Raw genomic sequence first — 17517 nt, forward strand, 5'->3', positions numbered from 1 at the left:
CTAACTATAAAATTATGTAATATTATATGTATTTACTATTTACTATTGATATTATTCATTTCAATTAATTTTTGTTCGAACAAAATATAGTAATATTATATCCCATTTGGTAATATTAAAAGAGATAAATAATTAATGGTTTTTTTAAAATTGGATAATTTTTTTATTATATATTATAAATCTTTATGGGTAAATACATTTGCAGGCTATTTATTCGGTCGTGGTTTATTCTTTTAACAGTTTCACAGTATCTATAATCTACATAGGTACCAACAGTTTTAAATCAAAACATTTGTGGTATGATTATTGGATAAAAAAATAATAGTAATAATAATTTTTTTCTGAGAATAAAGTCCTACCAATAAAACAAAGTGATCGATCAACGAACGAATAAAAGATATTATATTAGTGGCATACGTTTTATTTAAACGCCTATGTATGAAGATAAGTGCTATCTTAGGCCGTGATTACCATTATACCCATCGATGTCATTATGACAGTGTGATTATTCACATGTACAAATACAAGGTCCCAATATGTGCAATAAGCCTAACTAGTTTCAGTTATTCTTATTCATTCATCGTCGGCACGCGCGTCGACACCGAACACCGTGCGCGTACCTGTCGGTCGACTAACTGTTACTTATGTTGTAGCCTACAACTTGTAGGTGAATATGAAATAATAATAATATTATATTCGTAAAAGCATAATGTTTCCAGCATTCAAAACAATAATGTTTTTTTTAATAGTCCTGGTAATTGAATAATATGTGTAAAATAGTTTCAGTTCAAATTGTAAACTTCGTTTTCTGTGTAAAACCAATGACGTGAATTGAAATGTAAGTACTCACCTGCTATTATATAGATATTTTTCTCGTAAACAAATACAAACTATTATTTATTTTGGATGGAATACGTGTGTTGTGAGCAATATTATTTTCGTACGAACAGTTACTACAGCTCGATTTATTGATGAACATGATAAGTTGTGTTAAAACTAAAAAGATAAGTCATAGATAGGGTACCTATATGGAAATAAAATATTCGAACGTATAAATTCAATTCTTTCTGATAAAATACTCCTAAATCTACAATTACAAATTTCGTGAGACACTATAATATGCAAGTAGGTAATTCAAACACAAATTTTAAAACAACTGTTCAAATGTAAAATTATAAATAATTTGTAACTATTATACTAATTCTGTAGATAAAATTCATCAAACGCAGTACTTACATATTATTTTCTACTCATATTGCTACTAGTAGAGTTGCAGCAGATCGTTTGAATGTCATTACTTTCGATATTTGCCCTCTAAAATTACAATTTGAATGTAAATAGAGACAAACCACGCGAAACAACTTCAGACGTGTGTCAAAGTTTAGTACCTATATAGCATATTGTATACCTAAAACAAATTAACGCGTCTTACTAATGTCGTGTTCATAATTTTTGTTTGCTACCTATTTGTTAAAAACGAAGTTATTGTTTTGGTCGTACTAAAAAGTAACACCAACTTTCTTAGAGTTTAGCCTTCAAATATTCATATTAATTATTAATATAATTATATTATATTATCAAAAATTCTGTTTTCTGTCCGAATGCGTAATGTGGATACTATAATGGTTTCGAAACTTTAGTGGTAATACTCATCGACTTATCTCAACTTTATTGATCAAAATATGTTAATTATATTGTAAACACTGAAAATAATAATAAAGGCTATAGTCTATAAAGTATAAATGTAGATTATTGGGTACATATAAATAAGATGATTTACGAAGAAGGCTTTAAATTTACTTAATAATAAAATAAATGGATTAAATTGGTAAATCAATGATAAATTAAATACATTCCCAGTTCTGACAAATTTACAAAATTCAAAGTCTATGTAATAAACGTCTTGTTCGTATGTTTATTATATTAGTCATTTTCTTGTCATGTTTTATTTCCTCAGTAAATTACTTCTAGACCTGCAACTACCTTTTAGATAATTTATTAACTATTAAGTGTGCACATGTAAAAGTGATATACAAACAATATGGATTAAATTCAACGAAGGTGTGTCTGTTCATGGTATAATATCTTAAACATTGTGATATAGGATAAAATAAATATTAATTTTGTTTACCAACTTTACTAAACAAACATTTCCAAAAAAAAAAAATAAGATTTTTTGTTTAATTTAAAACTAGGTATTATAATTTATAACATTTTTATTAGGTACCTTCTACGGGTGTGCAACAGTCTAAATGTTCCTACAACAGTGTTTTTTTAATTTTCATTTCAATAGCTTACAAGAACTAAAAACAAAACAATTTATGCCGATTGTATTAATCAACATCAAATACAGGTTAGTTGTATTAGAATTTTAACAAAACCAACAGATTAAGAATTTATTTTAGTTTTTAAGCTGTCTTACTTCCATTTTAATCGTTTTTTTAATGATTTATTGTATTCTATTTAAGGATCTTCCGATTACTTATTTTTAATTTCTTAATTTCGTATAATACTGACTCACAAACAACTACGTCAATACGTATGCAATTACTGTTTGTAACAAATGATTGTACATCTCATATGATATTACCAAATAAATAAACATAAATATAATAATTAATTTACAAAACAATTTTACCTCGTTTGTTGGGGTAATTGGTACTGATTTCTGGTAACTTCCTACTTGAACATTGGTAAATAAACGGTTTCAAAATATCAATGAATATCAATGAATTATTCACGAAAAAATAATACCAAATTTAAGATTATATCCAATAAAAATACATAATTTCTATAAATTCTTACATGAAGATCGGACGTTCTGATGGTTATATATTTAATTAGTTTAAAATGTAAAATTTTTTCTAAATTATATATCAAATAAACACGATATATTATCTTTAACAAAACTATTTTAATTTTTACTAATATTTACATTGCGTCCAAATTTACGCTTCTTTATAGGTAGTAAATAATACGATTATTATAGATATAGCCTATTTGATTGTTCAATAGAACTTTGAATTCAAAATATATTTAAAAGTATTTTATATTTAACATTTTAAACGTACATTTAGCTCGCAGTCCGTATTGTAGTTTTCATCTTTGGAAAGTTGAAAATATTTAACAATAATAAATATCTAAAATCTAATTACGTATGAAGCAGCAATACAATGACATGAAACATTGGAGGCAATGTACCGTTTTTACTGCTACAGGAAACCGTAATTATAATTACAGACCGGTATTCAGCGATTAATTTCCGGACCCAACGATCGAGGCCATTTAAGCGGCACGTACCAAATAATTATATTGCATTTTTGTTATTAATATTTTCAAACGTATATCTATGCAGTGTAATAATAGGCTGCATAATGCAATTTGTTGCACCAGGCTTTCAATTAATTAGATTAATAATTGTAATGAATTCTTTTTAAATAATTTTATTTTACGCCTTACATTAAATGAAAAGACGGATGCATATTTAGATTAGGTACACGAGTTTTAATTCCAACCACGATCGGTCATTAATTTTAAATAAAAATTGAATAACAAAACACAAACATTTTGTGGTCAGTAAATGAGCAAGGTTATATAATTATAGGAAATAATTTATTTAAGGCAGACACTCATTGTTTCAAAAATTATCAACATTGTTGATACATTTTTACATAATATTAAGTGGTTGAAAAACAACATTTTTTTAATATAAATAGATTTTAACAATTTTTATCGTTATTAGATATTTTTTTATTTACTTTTTTTGTTGACAGCATACACTTTTAATTCCTTATTCCAAAGTAAAATGTATTTGGAATACTTTCCAGTAATTTATGATTTATAAATATTTGAAGTTTAGATGTGTGATATGGTGGTACATAGAGTAGGTACCCTAACAATGTTGGTGCACAGCTCGGCTCGTCTATAAAATTTAAACACTTACCTAACTATTAATAACTTCTTGTATACAGTTTGATTTTCATAGATCAAAATACATATTTTTTTTTATAATATTATATAATATAATATATGAACACCAATAATCAATATCATAATAAATAAATGAGTCAAACAACTTATTATTTTAAATACCGACACGTCATGATATCACATATTAGTATATGTTGAAAGTTATAACATGGAAATGGGTTGTACAGGCAAAAAGAATGAGACGGAAAAATTCCTCCTAAAATTCCATTCTCTAAATAATGAGTTTGCTAAAATAAATGAATAATAATGAGCGTAGCAATAGCCTGCGTGGGTATAATAATTTCAATCTGTATCGAGGTCGGTATTACGGGAAAACGTCGAATAATCGTCTTTCGTCCAACCGTATTTACTAAAACTATGTAGGTGCTTATTATAATTTAGGTATAAAGTATAACTGATACGATTCCGCTTATTGGCACTATACGTCGTTATTTTATCGCAATTTTCTCAGTGTTGGACCAATAAACTCAATCCGTCATTTTATATAAAATTCATTAGAGAAACTGTAATAAATGGAATTTATATATATTTATTTATTTATCTTGGAATTCATCTTCAATACCTATCGTAATGCTTAAGCGGTTCAACTACACATTATAAAAATATTAATACATTTTAAGCTTTTCTTTTTTTTTTTTTTTAATTGAGAATAAAGATTTCTAGATCATTAGCCTGTGATTGTCTTTACATTATTATTAATAGATAGTTCAGTTGTGATTGGCGATTACATAAATTTTAAGTTATTTATATTTTATGTATACATGTTGTATATAATCTTTGTAAATTTTAATCGCCGATTAAGCATGTAGTTTATTTTCCTTACACTGCTGCAGGAGAGTTTCGGCTGCAGTGATCGACATCCGTAGGTGATAGCTAGAGAAGGGGGGCAGAGTGGTAATCTCCACATACCACGTGAGTTAAATCGTATCTTGTCCAAAAACGATGCTTAATTGTTGGCGTGGGTTTTTTATTCAGAAAATATGTCTACTGAATTGGATTAACCAAATAGTCATAAACGGTTTGCACTTTGTATAAAATATATTAAAATGTTGTATTGATCTCTCCTTTGACCACGGGTGTTGTTCGTGTCTTAGGTGAAATCCAAGACGAACTCAGCAATCTCACGTCATATAATATACCAAATGATAACTTTGCCTACTGCAGCAAAGGATTCATGTCGTCGCGGTTTTCGTGAACCCAAAGATTAGAGTCTACTACTTCTACTAAATGAGATTACACCCAAACGAAATATGGACTTGGACTGCACATCTTCACCATCAACTACAACACCGTCGACTCTGCAGGTAACTAACAGGGCCAAACGGCCAAACTTGTTGCATATGTCCAATATCGGATATAATAGCAGCGTCGAAGATCGTCACAATACCGAACAAAAGGACGCCCTTCTGCTGTCTTCTATGACCGACGATGCATTGCTGTCTCCCGACCCCGACGCAGCCACCGCAGATGTCGACTACCCTGCAATCCTGGCCAATGGACAACGGATCACAATTTCAGTGGCTAAACACAAGTACAAGTCCAAAAATTTAATAATAATTATTACCCCATGTGTTTTTTTCGTAACCAATTTTTATTTTTTGACCTAACATTATAAGGCTCAATTTCACCAGAATGTACACATGCGATTTTCTAACTTTTTTCAAAATGCTTACGTTATTTTGTTGATATTTTTTAAATTTTAGTGGATAATTTATTATCTTATAAAGTTATTTTTATAATTCTAGAGAATATTTTTTTTATTTTACGACAAGAAATGACCATTCAGGAAAATTATCCTTTAAATAACTTTAATAGTAAATGTATTGAGTAGTTTATAAAGATAGTTTTGTTTTAATTTTTGTATCATTTCACCAAAATGTAAACAGTTTTTTTTTAATTTTTAAGAAACTAATTGTCCACAACGATCAAAAACTATTCTAAGAAATAAAATTAATCATCCGCAAAATGGTAATACGAGTCCACGAAAAAAATAAAGCGAGTGGTTTTTCAATTTTTAATTTGCAAAAAAATATTTGTGCAAAAAATTAAAATAGTTTGAAAATTATGCAAGATATCTATATAATAATGTGAATGAGAAAATTCATACATTGTCTAATGTACAAGCATTCATTACAATTTCGAAGTACTAGAATTCTTTTAAATATGTAGGTAATATACAATCAGCTGAGTCGTCTTATACCTAGATGCGTCAATGGCAGGCACTTAAACTTGTGCACATCAATTATTATTATTATTATTTTGTTACACAATGTTCGTCCTAAATAAGTATACCGATTATTTACAACACTTTTCTATGACTCTTATAATTATAATTATTAATTATAGTCATACAAGTTATATCTAATAAAACTGTAGTTAATAATTGTACTAAATCCATTAAAATATTTTTTGAGTATTGTATAAATTATTATATCACAAACGTTACAAGCACATAATTATTCTACATAATTTATAAGTTTAGATGTTCAATAATGACAAAACAAGCGATTTTAATTAATAATGTATCAAAAATAATTTAAAAGTTGGTACAAGAATATATATATATATTTATTTTTAATAAGAACCTATTGTTGCTTTAAAAAAAAAATGATTTGACTCATAAATATCATATATGTAGTAGTTAATTTTTTTTTAAATATATTTAATTCAACCTATTGCAATAATAGAATAATATTGAGAATTAAGAGCAAAATAAAACAGATGAAACATACTGTAGAAGTCTCTAAGTTGAGATATCGTGGCATGATAAATGTTTAATTGGGTCGTAGGTTACGACACCACTGAAGAGTAAACGAGGTAGGTATTTTGTTTCATATCGAGAATCTTGCAGGAGATTACAAGAATCCTAAAGTATTACATAAACAGTATTTAACTTACAAAATAATAAATATGAATTAAAACAATTAATATTATTTGTCATATTATAAGCTTCTGTCAAAAACCAAATACCAAACTGATCAATAAATCATATGTTGTGTGTGTTTCTAAAACTGTTATTTCACTGAATTAATTTTAATTTTTTTTTAAATCAGCTAAGATGTATAAAAACATTAAGTTTGTAGTAACTAAATGTATATCTAACAAATAAAAAAGACATGTTTCGCAGAATGTAGAATAAGCTTCAAATGATCACTTAAATGAAATTATTATGATTATAATTCTTATAAAGCATTTCAATTAACATTCATTATACATTATATATCGTATTTAGAATACTGAGAATTAATATTAGTATAACCAATTTCAATGATTTATTAATTGTTTTAATTCATATTTATTATTTTGTAAGTTAAATACTGTTTATGTAATACTTTAGGATTCTTGTAATCTCCTGCAAGATTCTCGATATGAAACAAAATACCTAGTTGATTTTTTTTTTTATGACGGGTTTTTTAAAAACATAAGTAGATTATTTTTCTTATCAGTGTCTAGATTTGTATAAATCTGTAAGGGTCCGTTTTATAATCATAGTTTAAACCTCGGTTATGCTTAACCCACTGATTTTACCGACTGAATTCCGTAGTTTAACTGTTGTAAGACGGGCTCTAATTATTACCATCTAGGTATCATTTATAGCCACACAATCTACATGAATGTAATAATAATAATATTCATCTGGTATTAATCATATCGAAAATCACAATAAATAAATACTATAATTATCCTTTGTTAGAATATAACGATATTATTAAATCTTATAACTATAATTCCAATGATTAAAAAAATAATTATTATAATATCGCATAAATTTAGTATAATAAAATATTATTATACGCGTAATTAATATTGGTTAAAATTAATTGGTTAATTAATTATAATATTATAAGTATTTCGTATGAACACAAATTCTGAGCAAATAAATCACTGTAGTTACACCGATCAGCTGCTTGACGTGTAATCGGTCAAACAAACAAGAACGATTATAACGGTACATAAATATTTTATCTGCATGACCAATATCATTATTATAATTATAATGTTATAGGTGTAAATCGTAAAACCTATAATTCAATGCGCTAAATCCTTTGATTTTGTAATACTTTCTGTGTAATAAATTCACTTAAAGTAAAATGTATAGTTGTAATGTGATGTCATTTTTAATAAATTAACGACCAATAAAGTATACCTATTTTTTTTAATTGTTGTTATTACAAAGTTATTAGATTTTTTTACGAAAGATTTTAACTACGGACCACTTGTTAGGAAACCATCTCAATAAACCGATGAATTTTAAGTTGTTATAATAAACAATTTTTAGATCGTGCACAATGCACCATTATAGTTTTAAATTTTAAATCATTAAATCATGATACACCTTTTCTGGCTACTCTATTTTATATCTTATATAATATTATCTTATTTTTAACCTATGGCCTACACATATTATTTGTATACTTCCATGGAGCGTATAGATATATGTAATGAAATTTCTGCTGTATGCCTGTATACCAACTTTTCTACTAATTTTCACGCACTTTTTTTTTATTCGCAGCCGATATATTATTAAAAATCGTTTCATTTTTATATTTTATTATATAGGTACTAAAACTTAATCCTAATCCTGAAGATTTTGGATGTTTAATTAAATATAGCAAAGTCGTTTAATATTATAATATTGTTTTTTTTTTTAAACTTTTATTACTGTTTAAATTTAAAACCAATATTTATAGGTTTTATTTAGTTTAATGTAATTATCAAACAATTCAACTATGATATTTTTAAGTATTCGTAATTAATTTGCATAATATTATAATGCGAGCAATCTACGTTATTAGTTATTAATTTGTTAACCAATGAAATCATTGCAATATATCTTATATTATTTTATTTCGACCACGGACATTAATCTATCATATTATATTCAAAAGGCTGTTAGTTTTCAGTCTGACACATATGGTGAATACTGTGCAGTGTTAATAATACCTAATATTTTCAACAAAATAAATAGCACGTTCGAGTTATGTCTGATATTGTATTCGGGATAGATAACTGTTTCAGCTGTGACAATACCGATGATAGGTGCGATCGATATTCCATGTTAATACAGTGAAGCTTCCATATTACGATGTCTCGTGGGCAACGAAAAAAAATCTTAAAGTGGAAATATTCGTTGAATATATTTAAATTGTTCTGGTTTTCAAAAATATTCCGTTGAACAGAAAAATTTTGACTATGAAAGTTTCACTGTATTATATATGCACATTGATATTGAACTTATACGAATGCGGCCTCCCATAAAAATCGGTAAACCAACACAACCGTCAACCACCGATACCAACTGTTGACCGCAAAACCATCGCATCTTCTTTCACTCGACTTTTTTTTAATGTCAGTTTCTTTATCGCTCTCGTATCAGAAGATTTTGTGTGGTTGAAAGCCATATCATCGTTTCTCTTTCCATTTTATATTTTGGCCTAAAAGCGTACTTACGTTTAATCAAAATAGGAATGCTGTAATTATATGGAGTTCAATTTCAATGATGCGATTATGTTATAATCCTGATGACATTGTTTGCTTGCCGGGTGCAAAATTGTCACCATTATTATTTTATAATCGTCTGAAATCCCAAAATTGTTTCAGCACGAGAAAGTCGCATCTGTCGTCGCCGTCGGTGTATCGGAAGGCCAAACGGAGAGCTCTGTACAAGAATGGCGAGTGCAACATCGTCCTGGCAAACGTGTCGAAACTTCGACGGCGGTACATGCAGGACCTGTTTACCACGCTGGTGGACGCACGATGGCGATGGACCCTGTGCGTGTTCATCATGAGTTTCCTGCTCAGTTGGCTCGCTTTCGGCATCATCTGGTACCTGATCGCCTTCACTCACGGTGACTTGACGCCCGAGAACATCGACAACCCGGCGTGGTCGCCTTGCGTGATCAACATGAAAACGTTCATGGCCAGCTTCCTGTTCAGCGTGGAGACGCAGCATACCACGGGCTTTGGTTACCGGATGGTCACAGAAGAATGTCACGAGGCCATAGTGTTCTTCTGCTTCCAGAGCATCGCCGGTTTGATGATCCAAGTACGTTCGTTTGTAAACGCGACCAAACGATTCGTTCAGCGTATCAATAACCGTTACGGTTTTGATTTATGATTTTGTATTATACGACACCTATACTTCATGACTAGTACCTAATTAATAAGTTAAAAAGAAATTAACAAATTAAAAATTTGTCTATATTAACTAAAAAAATTATCTAATAATTCAAAAATGTCAGAAGTAAAATAAAAAATTCAAAATTTATTTCGTTAGATAATGCTTAATTTAAACTTAGTGTTAAGAAGCCTATGTTAAAAGTAATGCATTTTTTTATAAATGCACAGCTCTAGCCATAAAGTTTAGACGAAATTAACTTTTTAATATCAATTAATGCCTTTCTATGGTTGTACTATGATACAAAAATATTCACACATTATAAAATTGATACGTGCTATTAATTAACTTATAAGATAGGCTATAGCTTATATAATAATACTAACATAATAATCATTGGTTTTATTTCATTTATAAGTGAGTTTGAGAAGGGAAAGGGTTATCATAACTCATAAGTCTTTAAACGTACCCGCCCATAAATTATTATACGTTCCCATCTCTGGTTATATGATATTACACGCTGTTCCGCTGACGAAAAATCCAATTGACATTTCAATGAATTTTATTCGTAGGCGTTCATGGTGGGCATCGTGTTCACGAAGATGGCACGCCCGAAACAACGCAGCCAAACGATCATGTTCAGCAAGAACGCGGTTATATGCCGAAGGGACGGGCAGCTGTGTTTTATGTTTCGCGTTGGTGACATGAGGGAAAAATCGCATCTGATCGGCACCACGATCCAAACCAGACTCATACGATCCCGAGTCACACCGGAAGGAGAAACGTTATCGCCTCATGTTACGTATTTGAAAGTGAGAAAATATAAAATATACCATTTACGAATAAATATTTTTACTAAAAATAAATCAGATATTGAGCTTTTTTGTTTTGGACACGAATATTTGAGCTGAATACAGCTAAACAACACTATTTAGTTAATAACATATCAGTGAAAAAACTCGTAAAATATTTCTAAGAAATGTATAACCTGCTCTGCATCTTGAAGAATTCACGTTGCTTAGTACCTAATACCTATTAATTGTAACCTAGGCAGTTAATGTACGTTACCTTTTTAAATAGTCTTTACTCTATCTCACATTCACAATATGTCAATATGTAAACTATACAGACGCGTAATTCCAGTTTTTCGATTTTTGCTGTCAAAATGTTCACAAACCGTTTCTCAATAACTGTCACACCAAAGGATATAGGTTACAGCAGTAGATTACATAAGTACAATACATTTAGTAGGCAGGCAATAAAATACTAGGAATGCTGTAATAATATACCTATGTAGATTGTAGATTTTTTTTTCTTTTTGATATTTTGATGGAAATTATCAACTAGAAAACGCAACTTCTATGACATTTTTGAAACAATCAACATTTTTTGATACGCCTTATGATTAAAAAATAAATGTTTAAAATAGTACACATTAAAATTAAAATTTACAAAATGCAAGTTATACTGCTGATATTGGATGTTTTGATCCACTTGCAATATCAACTATATAAAAAATATTAGATTTGTCAGCAGGAACAGCAGATATTTAGTATTTGCAATGTCTCTGAAGTTTTTGAAATAAAAATAGACAGTAAATGGTATTTATCATGTAAATTAATAATTAAAATTACATTGATACAACTACATTGATGTATTCTTTATGTCTTTGCAGTCACGAATAACTGCAGACGACTGAATGTGATGCAGGCAGCGTAAACAATACAGACGTTACTATTTCAATATTGTTAAAACTTAACACATTCATAACAATTGATTTATAAAAATATTACAAAAAAACTGAGAGGTTTATTAGCTCTTCTCGCCAATGGTGTGGCCATTGATGGACAGTTTTTGTCAAGTGTTTTTTTTTTCTAACAAAAACGTTTCGATTTCAGATAAACATAGACGACCACGACGAACGCGTATTCTTAATGTGGCCGACCGTAGCCGTTCATATAATCGACAAGGACAGTCCACTGTACGGGCTAAGCGCAGCCGACCTGTTGAACGAGAGATTTGAAATAATCGTGATCCTGGAGGGCACCACTGAGTCTACAGGGCAGACTACGCAGGCGCGTACATCTTACACGGCGTCCGAAGTCCTATGGGGCCACAGGTTTCGGCCTTTGGTCAAATATTGCAAGAATAAAATGATGTACGAAGTCGACTACTCGCAGTTCAACGAAGTGTTCAATGTCGACACTCCACTGTGCAGTGCTAAAGATCTAGAAACGTACTTGATAGTCAATGAGCCGAAAGTCGTGATATGATTCACTAATCATTATATTACCTATATATTAAGATAATGCAAACATATACATATTCGCTCGACTTTTATTTTTCTATGACTGCGAAAGCGATGAATCTTTACTTGATTAGTAAAATTTAAACACCATTGTTGACTTGATTTTTTTTAACATAAAAATTGATGTAAATTTAATTTTTCTAATTTATAAATCATGACTTTTTATGTAATTATATTTCTATATAGCGAAAATTATTTTTTGAATTATTTAGACAGTCAAAGGTAACATTTTAGATCTTAAAAATGATTATTTTTGTGCACATTAATAAGTCTATTCAAAATACTATATTATTTTACGAATGAAAATATTAAATTTAAGACCATTGAAAACATGATAGCAATATAATGTATGAACACATAGTTCAAAACAGCAAACGATAATATGATCTCTAAATATTAGTATAGGATAAATAATAAATAATCTCTACAAATGCTATTTTGAATATTCCATCTAAACTTAAATAATGCATAGGTATTACTCAAATGTATTTGAACTATAAATATATGTCGTGCCGTTGTCCCAGCAGATAGTGATAGATTGCCCTTGTATTCAATATATCTAATATCTAAAGTAGTAGCCAGAAGGTACCTTACCCCACATTATTAGTTTAATTTAAATGCAAATTTTTGATTTATGTTATCTACCAATTTTTCTAATCCAAACTCTAGAAACCACTTCTCCAAAATGTAAACTATGTAATGATTAATATTACAAAATGTTTAGTCATAATTAATTAGGTATGTTTTTAAAATAATACAATGTCAATATAATAGAACATTTATTTTATTTAAAATATATGACTCCTACACATGACATAACTAAAATATATTATACCTATTAGTTATTACTCATATATTTAATCTGATAAAAGTATATAATAAAACATAATATGGATTAATAAGATGAGAATTATAATTACCAAAGTCATAGCGTAAGCACTATTTACTATAATAGCTACTACTATTTGAAGAAAATTTTAAAGAGTACTCTTTTTGTGAGGTTAAAAGTAGTGTCTCCTTATTCCATCCCTATTACCCCCACTTTAACCTCAGCATACATATTTTACTATATAGTCAACTGTCAAGCACCGCTTATCAATATAATATTATTATTCTATGATGACAAATATATTATAATATCTTATTCTTATATTATCTATGAGAAGTAACAAAAATATGATATTGTATACCTACAAATTACTATTCAATGTTCAATTATAAAATATAATATAAAAAATTAATCACATAGAATAACAAAACAACAATTACAATACCGTGGGAATGATATAGAATAAATTACAATTCCATATATCAAAGAGGAAAACATGCAAAATTAATTTTTGTTTACAATTTTCTACTTTAAAACACAATTATAATTCATAATATTACTATCATATTTTTTGTCTTTTTGTATAGGTACTTCCATATTATGATACGATCAAGTATCTGCATTAATCCGTTATTACTTTTATAAAAATGCATGAAAACTAATTACCATTAAAAGTTTACCCAATATATTACCTATATATTCATTCAATTTATGATATTTATTAAATCACAACCAATCATTTTTTTGGACAACTGTGATGGCTTTTTCCAATTCTGGCGTCCTTAAGTAATTTCAAAATATATATTCGCATATCAATACATTTTTATTTGACATAATGACATTCGGCCCTTATTAATTACACTCAAACTCTTATAGGTAAATATAACAATTAATAAGTAATAACCAATAATGTACATGTATGGTGGTCTGAAGAATAATTTATCCCAACAAAAACACTCCGTCAACTCCGTGTAAAAAACGCTAAGTAAAAAAAAAAAAAAATATAAATGCCATAAAATGTGTGATATAAGGTAGAAATCTAAGTAAATGGTCTAATGTGTAAAATGTATTTATTAGTAATTAATTCAAATTTAATAAAATTGGTTATTTATATTAATTTATAATATGAATTATTTTAACTAAAATTTATCCAAATTTAGTTTACTTGGCCGGAAACAATTTATTTATTGTAATGGTGCTTTCATTTTTTATTACATAAACTATTAGTACTTGGCTATACATTTTTTAGACTGAATGTTCCGGCCAAGTAAACTAAATTTGGATAAATTTTAGTTAAAATAATTCATATTATAAATTAATATAAATAACCAATTTTATTAAATTTGAATTAATTACTAATAAATACATTTTACACATTAGACCATTTACTTAGATTTCTACCTTATATCACACATTTTATGGCATTTATATTTTTTTTTTTTTTTACTTAGCGTTTTTTACACGGAGTTGACGGAGTGTTTTTGTTGGGATATCATTAGTTTTTATTAGGGTCAATATATTTTTTATTTTTTTTCCATTATTATGATGTAAACATCTTTTGCACCACGAGGCCACCGTTCAAACTGTACAGATGTATCGTTACATCTTACCCATTTATTCTGATGTTTTATTATTGCTGTATAATGGGCTTCAGTCATAGATTGTCAAACAATAACGCAGACAACAAGCTCGTACACAGGACGCGAGACGAAAGAACGAAATTTCAAATTACGAAAACAGAATGCACCGATACCGATAAGCGATAGTGAACTATGTCCGTGTGTTGTATGTGTCTAGTGGTGGTGGGAAGCAATAGTAGTGGGAGACACACGCCGCCGTCGCAAGAATCCCCTCACCCGTCTCCGTCCACATGACGCGTTTAATACGGCAGCCGGCGGCGAAAGTAATATAAAATGATCACTTAAATATCCACAGTTTTTTGATCATAACTAAAATATTATTCAACCGATTCTATTGAAATTATAAAAGCACGTAGCCTATGATTTTCTCGATCGATTGATACCTCATTCTAACTATTTGGTCCATTTATTAATAAATGATTAAATAATAAAGAACACCAAAATATTAACACGTATTAAATGGGAATGTTTAGGTTTCTGTATATACTACACGGTCGAGTGCTTCGCCTTCCTTTTTTTTTACTTAGCTCGCGACACTACCGTGTCGCTGGATTTAAAATAAACAAAAATGTACATCTCACCAATATTTCTTAAAATATTAGAATAAATATCAAATTATAATACTCATGACATGGAAAAAAAATTATATGATATTACAATGATTGAAAAATACTATTAATTACATATAACCTATTCTGAATCAATTGCCGGATTCCGACTTGTTTAATGTAGTATCTGTGTATGGCAAACTCAAAATGTTTAATAACACAAATAAACAATTTTAAAAAACAATATTAATAAAAATATGGGAGATCCTTAAAATTGTTCTAATTCGGACGAATCAACTCGTTTATGTTCATGTCAATTTTCTAAAATTAGCTTAAAAATTGTATTTTAATGTTCAGATTATTATAGTACTAATTACAAACTAAACATTCAAAATGATTTTATTAGACCTAAAAATGCGTAGGTACATGGACTTCAATAAATATACAACGATGATGCATAAATAAAAATTATACAAAATAAAGTAATAATTGTAAAATAAAAAAAATAAAATCCTTAGTACTAATTCAAACAGATATAATATAATATTAGTCAAAAATATATGTATTATTATTTTTTTTTTTTTTTTTGAGCAACATAGGTGGAATATTCTGTCAAGTATAATAATATATGAGCTTATAAAAACGTATTTATAAATTAGTTACGAATTATTGTTTTAAAATCACACAAATTTTGAGTATTCATAGGAAATCTCATTGAAATGTGCGGTCGTAAAACAATAGTATTTATAATGTCCAGCCAATTTTACAAAGAAAACGTATATATAACCATACATTTACGGTTTTCATCGAAAATATATAATATATTAGCTGGACAAAAAAATGTATAATTTAAACTGACTGGTCCAGCTTATACAACGCTTTGCCTAGTAATTGTAGTGGCCGGCGTATTGTGGTTGTTGTTGTTGTCCATGGTAGTAGGGTCCCGATGGATATGAATTTGGTGCTGGGTATCCAGCATAAGCATATTGTTGTTTTTGTGGATATACTGTAAAATAATGAAAAATAATTATCATCCGTTGAAATTTATAGTTCGTATACAGTGATAGTACCATATGGTTTTTTAATAGGCGAACCACAAAATTAATTAATTAATGATTTAATGTTCACGAGTGCTATATAAATTTAAAATATACTATAGAGGTCGGTCAAGTTTCGTGACGCAACGTGTTTAAAAAGTTAGGGTTAATTTTTGGCCCAAGGTTAATGTGCACACGATCCACCTAATTTTATAATTATTTTCTCACTATACTATTTTCCCATAACTAAATAAACTCATTTTAAATAATTGTGAACTAAGTCCTATTAGTTCTCTATTAACTTACATAGTGCCCTCGATATTTATAAAGTAAGTTTGTATAACACTATAAAATATTTATTCGTTCATCAAACATCTTATATTGTGTAACTGCGCATTTATTCTCTAGTACAATATATGAAAAACCAACACCAAATTAAGCGCTGGTCACTTGATTTAATATAATATTTAAAAATAATATATATTTTATATTTATGATCAAGATATTTTGCACCCATAATTTTAGTAGTCAGATTTTTAATTGAATGCAATATCAATGGTCATAATGTGAAAATATATGTGCAGCAATAGTATACAAAAAATCATACTGTCATATCAAATTATAAAATGTTAAATGGGATAGTTAAATGTGATTTTCCCTTGGTATAAAACATAAAATAGTACACTTATATTAATATTAACTGTTCTTGGCCACGTTTACAAAAAGCATTCGACGATTTAATGTCCTTCGGAGAATAAATGCTCAACAGCAATAAATTAACTCCGTCATTGGCACTTGTTAAACCACACATTCTATTATACTGACCAGGCATTAAGTATTGCATGTTGAGAGCCTCTTCTCTTTCGCGTTCGCCACGTAGACAGATTGCAGCGCCGGAAAACAGTATAGCAGACACCAAAGAAAATGCAACGCCAGTCCACGCCATGAAGAACGACCAATCATAAGATATACGAGTGTTGTCCTTAAGAATCTGTACAAACATGATAACAACAATCAATTGAATATAAGAGTGATCAAAAATAATAA

At 28.6% G+C, this 17517-nt stretch overlaps 2 protein-coding genes across 8 annotated transcripts in view; one reads left to right on the forward strand and one right to left on the reverse strand.

Annotated features, from left to right (window-relative positions):
* The first annotated feature begins 571 nt into the window (after positions 1 to 571).
* On the forward strand, positions 572 to 12608 carry LOC107170150 (ATP-sensitive inward rectifier potassium channel 12-like). Of its 7 annotated transcripts, none has more exons than XM_089218568.1 (6): positions 651 to 667; positions 781 to 838; positions 2224 to 2353; positions 9592 to 10036; positions 10681 to 10920; positions 12007 to 12608. In XM_089218568.1, exons 3-6 carry the CDS (start codon positions 2253 to 2255, stop codon positions 12379 to 12381), a joined length of 1161 nt encoding a protein of 386 aa, XP_089074694.1. In that variant the 5' UTR covers positions 651 to 667; positions 781 to 838; positions 2224 to 2252; the 3' UTR covers positions 12382 to 12608. The 7 variants fall into 7 exon arrangements, with proteins under 7 accessions (XP_089074690.1, XP_089074693.1, XP_089074694.1 ...); XM_015520189.2 differs by lacking the exon at positions 2224 to 2353 and adding an exon at positions 5085 to 5521; XM_089218565.1 differs by lacking the exons at positions 651 to 667; positions 781 to 838 and adding exons at positions 4824 to 5008; positions 5085 to 5521.
* Positions 12609 to 15471: 2863 nt separating this feature from the next.
* LOC107170147 (uncharacterized) overlaps positions 15472 to 17517 on the reverse strand; it is a 32392-nt gene continuing 30346 nt past the window's right edge. The window contains exons 6-7 of the mRNA XM_015520184.2: positions 17296 to 17461; positions 15472 to 16439 (exon numbers count right to left, since the gene is read on the reverse strand). Of these exons, the coding sequence (XP_015375670.1) occupies positions 16318 to 16439; positions 17296 to 17461 (288 nt within the window). The 3' untranslated portion in view covers positions 15472 to 16317. The remainder of the gene's footprint in view (positions 16440 to 17295; positions 17462 to 17517) is intronic.

The sequence above is a fragment of the Diuraphis noxia genome, unplaced genomic scaffold, assembly GCF_037042655.1.
Source record: "Diuraphis noxia isolate RWA-SAM2 unplaced genomic scaffold, SU_Dnox_SAM2 contig0002, whole genome shotgun sequence".
Lineage (NCBI taxonomy): Eukaryota > Metazoa > Arthropoda > Insecta > Hemiptera > Aphididae > Diuraphis > Diuraphis noxia.

Coding starts and splice junctions, on each gene's coding strand:
- LOC107170150 (XM_089218564.1), top strand. CDS start 5,241: ATGGACTTGGACTGCACATCTTCACCATCAACTACAACACCGTCGACT. Junction 10,037..10,680: donor TCGCCGGTTTGATGATCCAA/GTACGTTCGTTT, acceptor TTTTATTCGTAG/GCGTTCATGGTGGGCATCGT. Junction 10,921..12,006: donor CTCATGTTACGTATTTGAAA/GTGAGAAAATAT, acceptor TTTCGATTTCAG/ATAAACATAGACGACCACGA.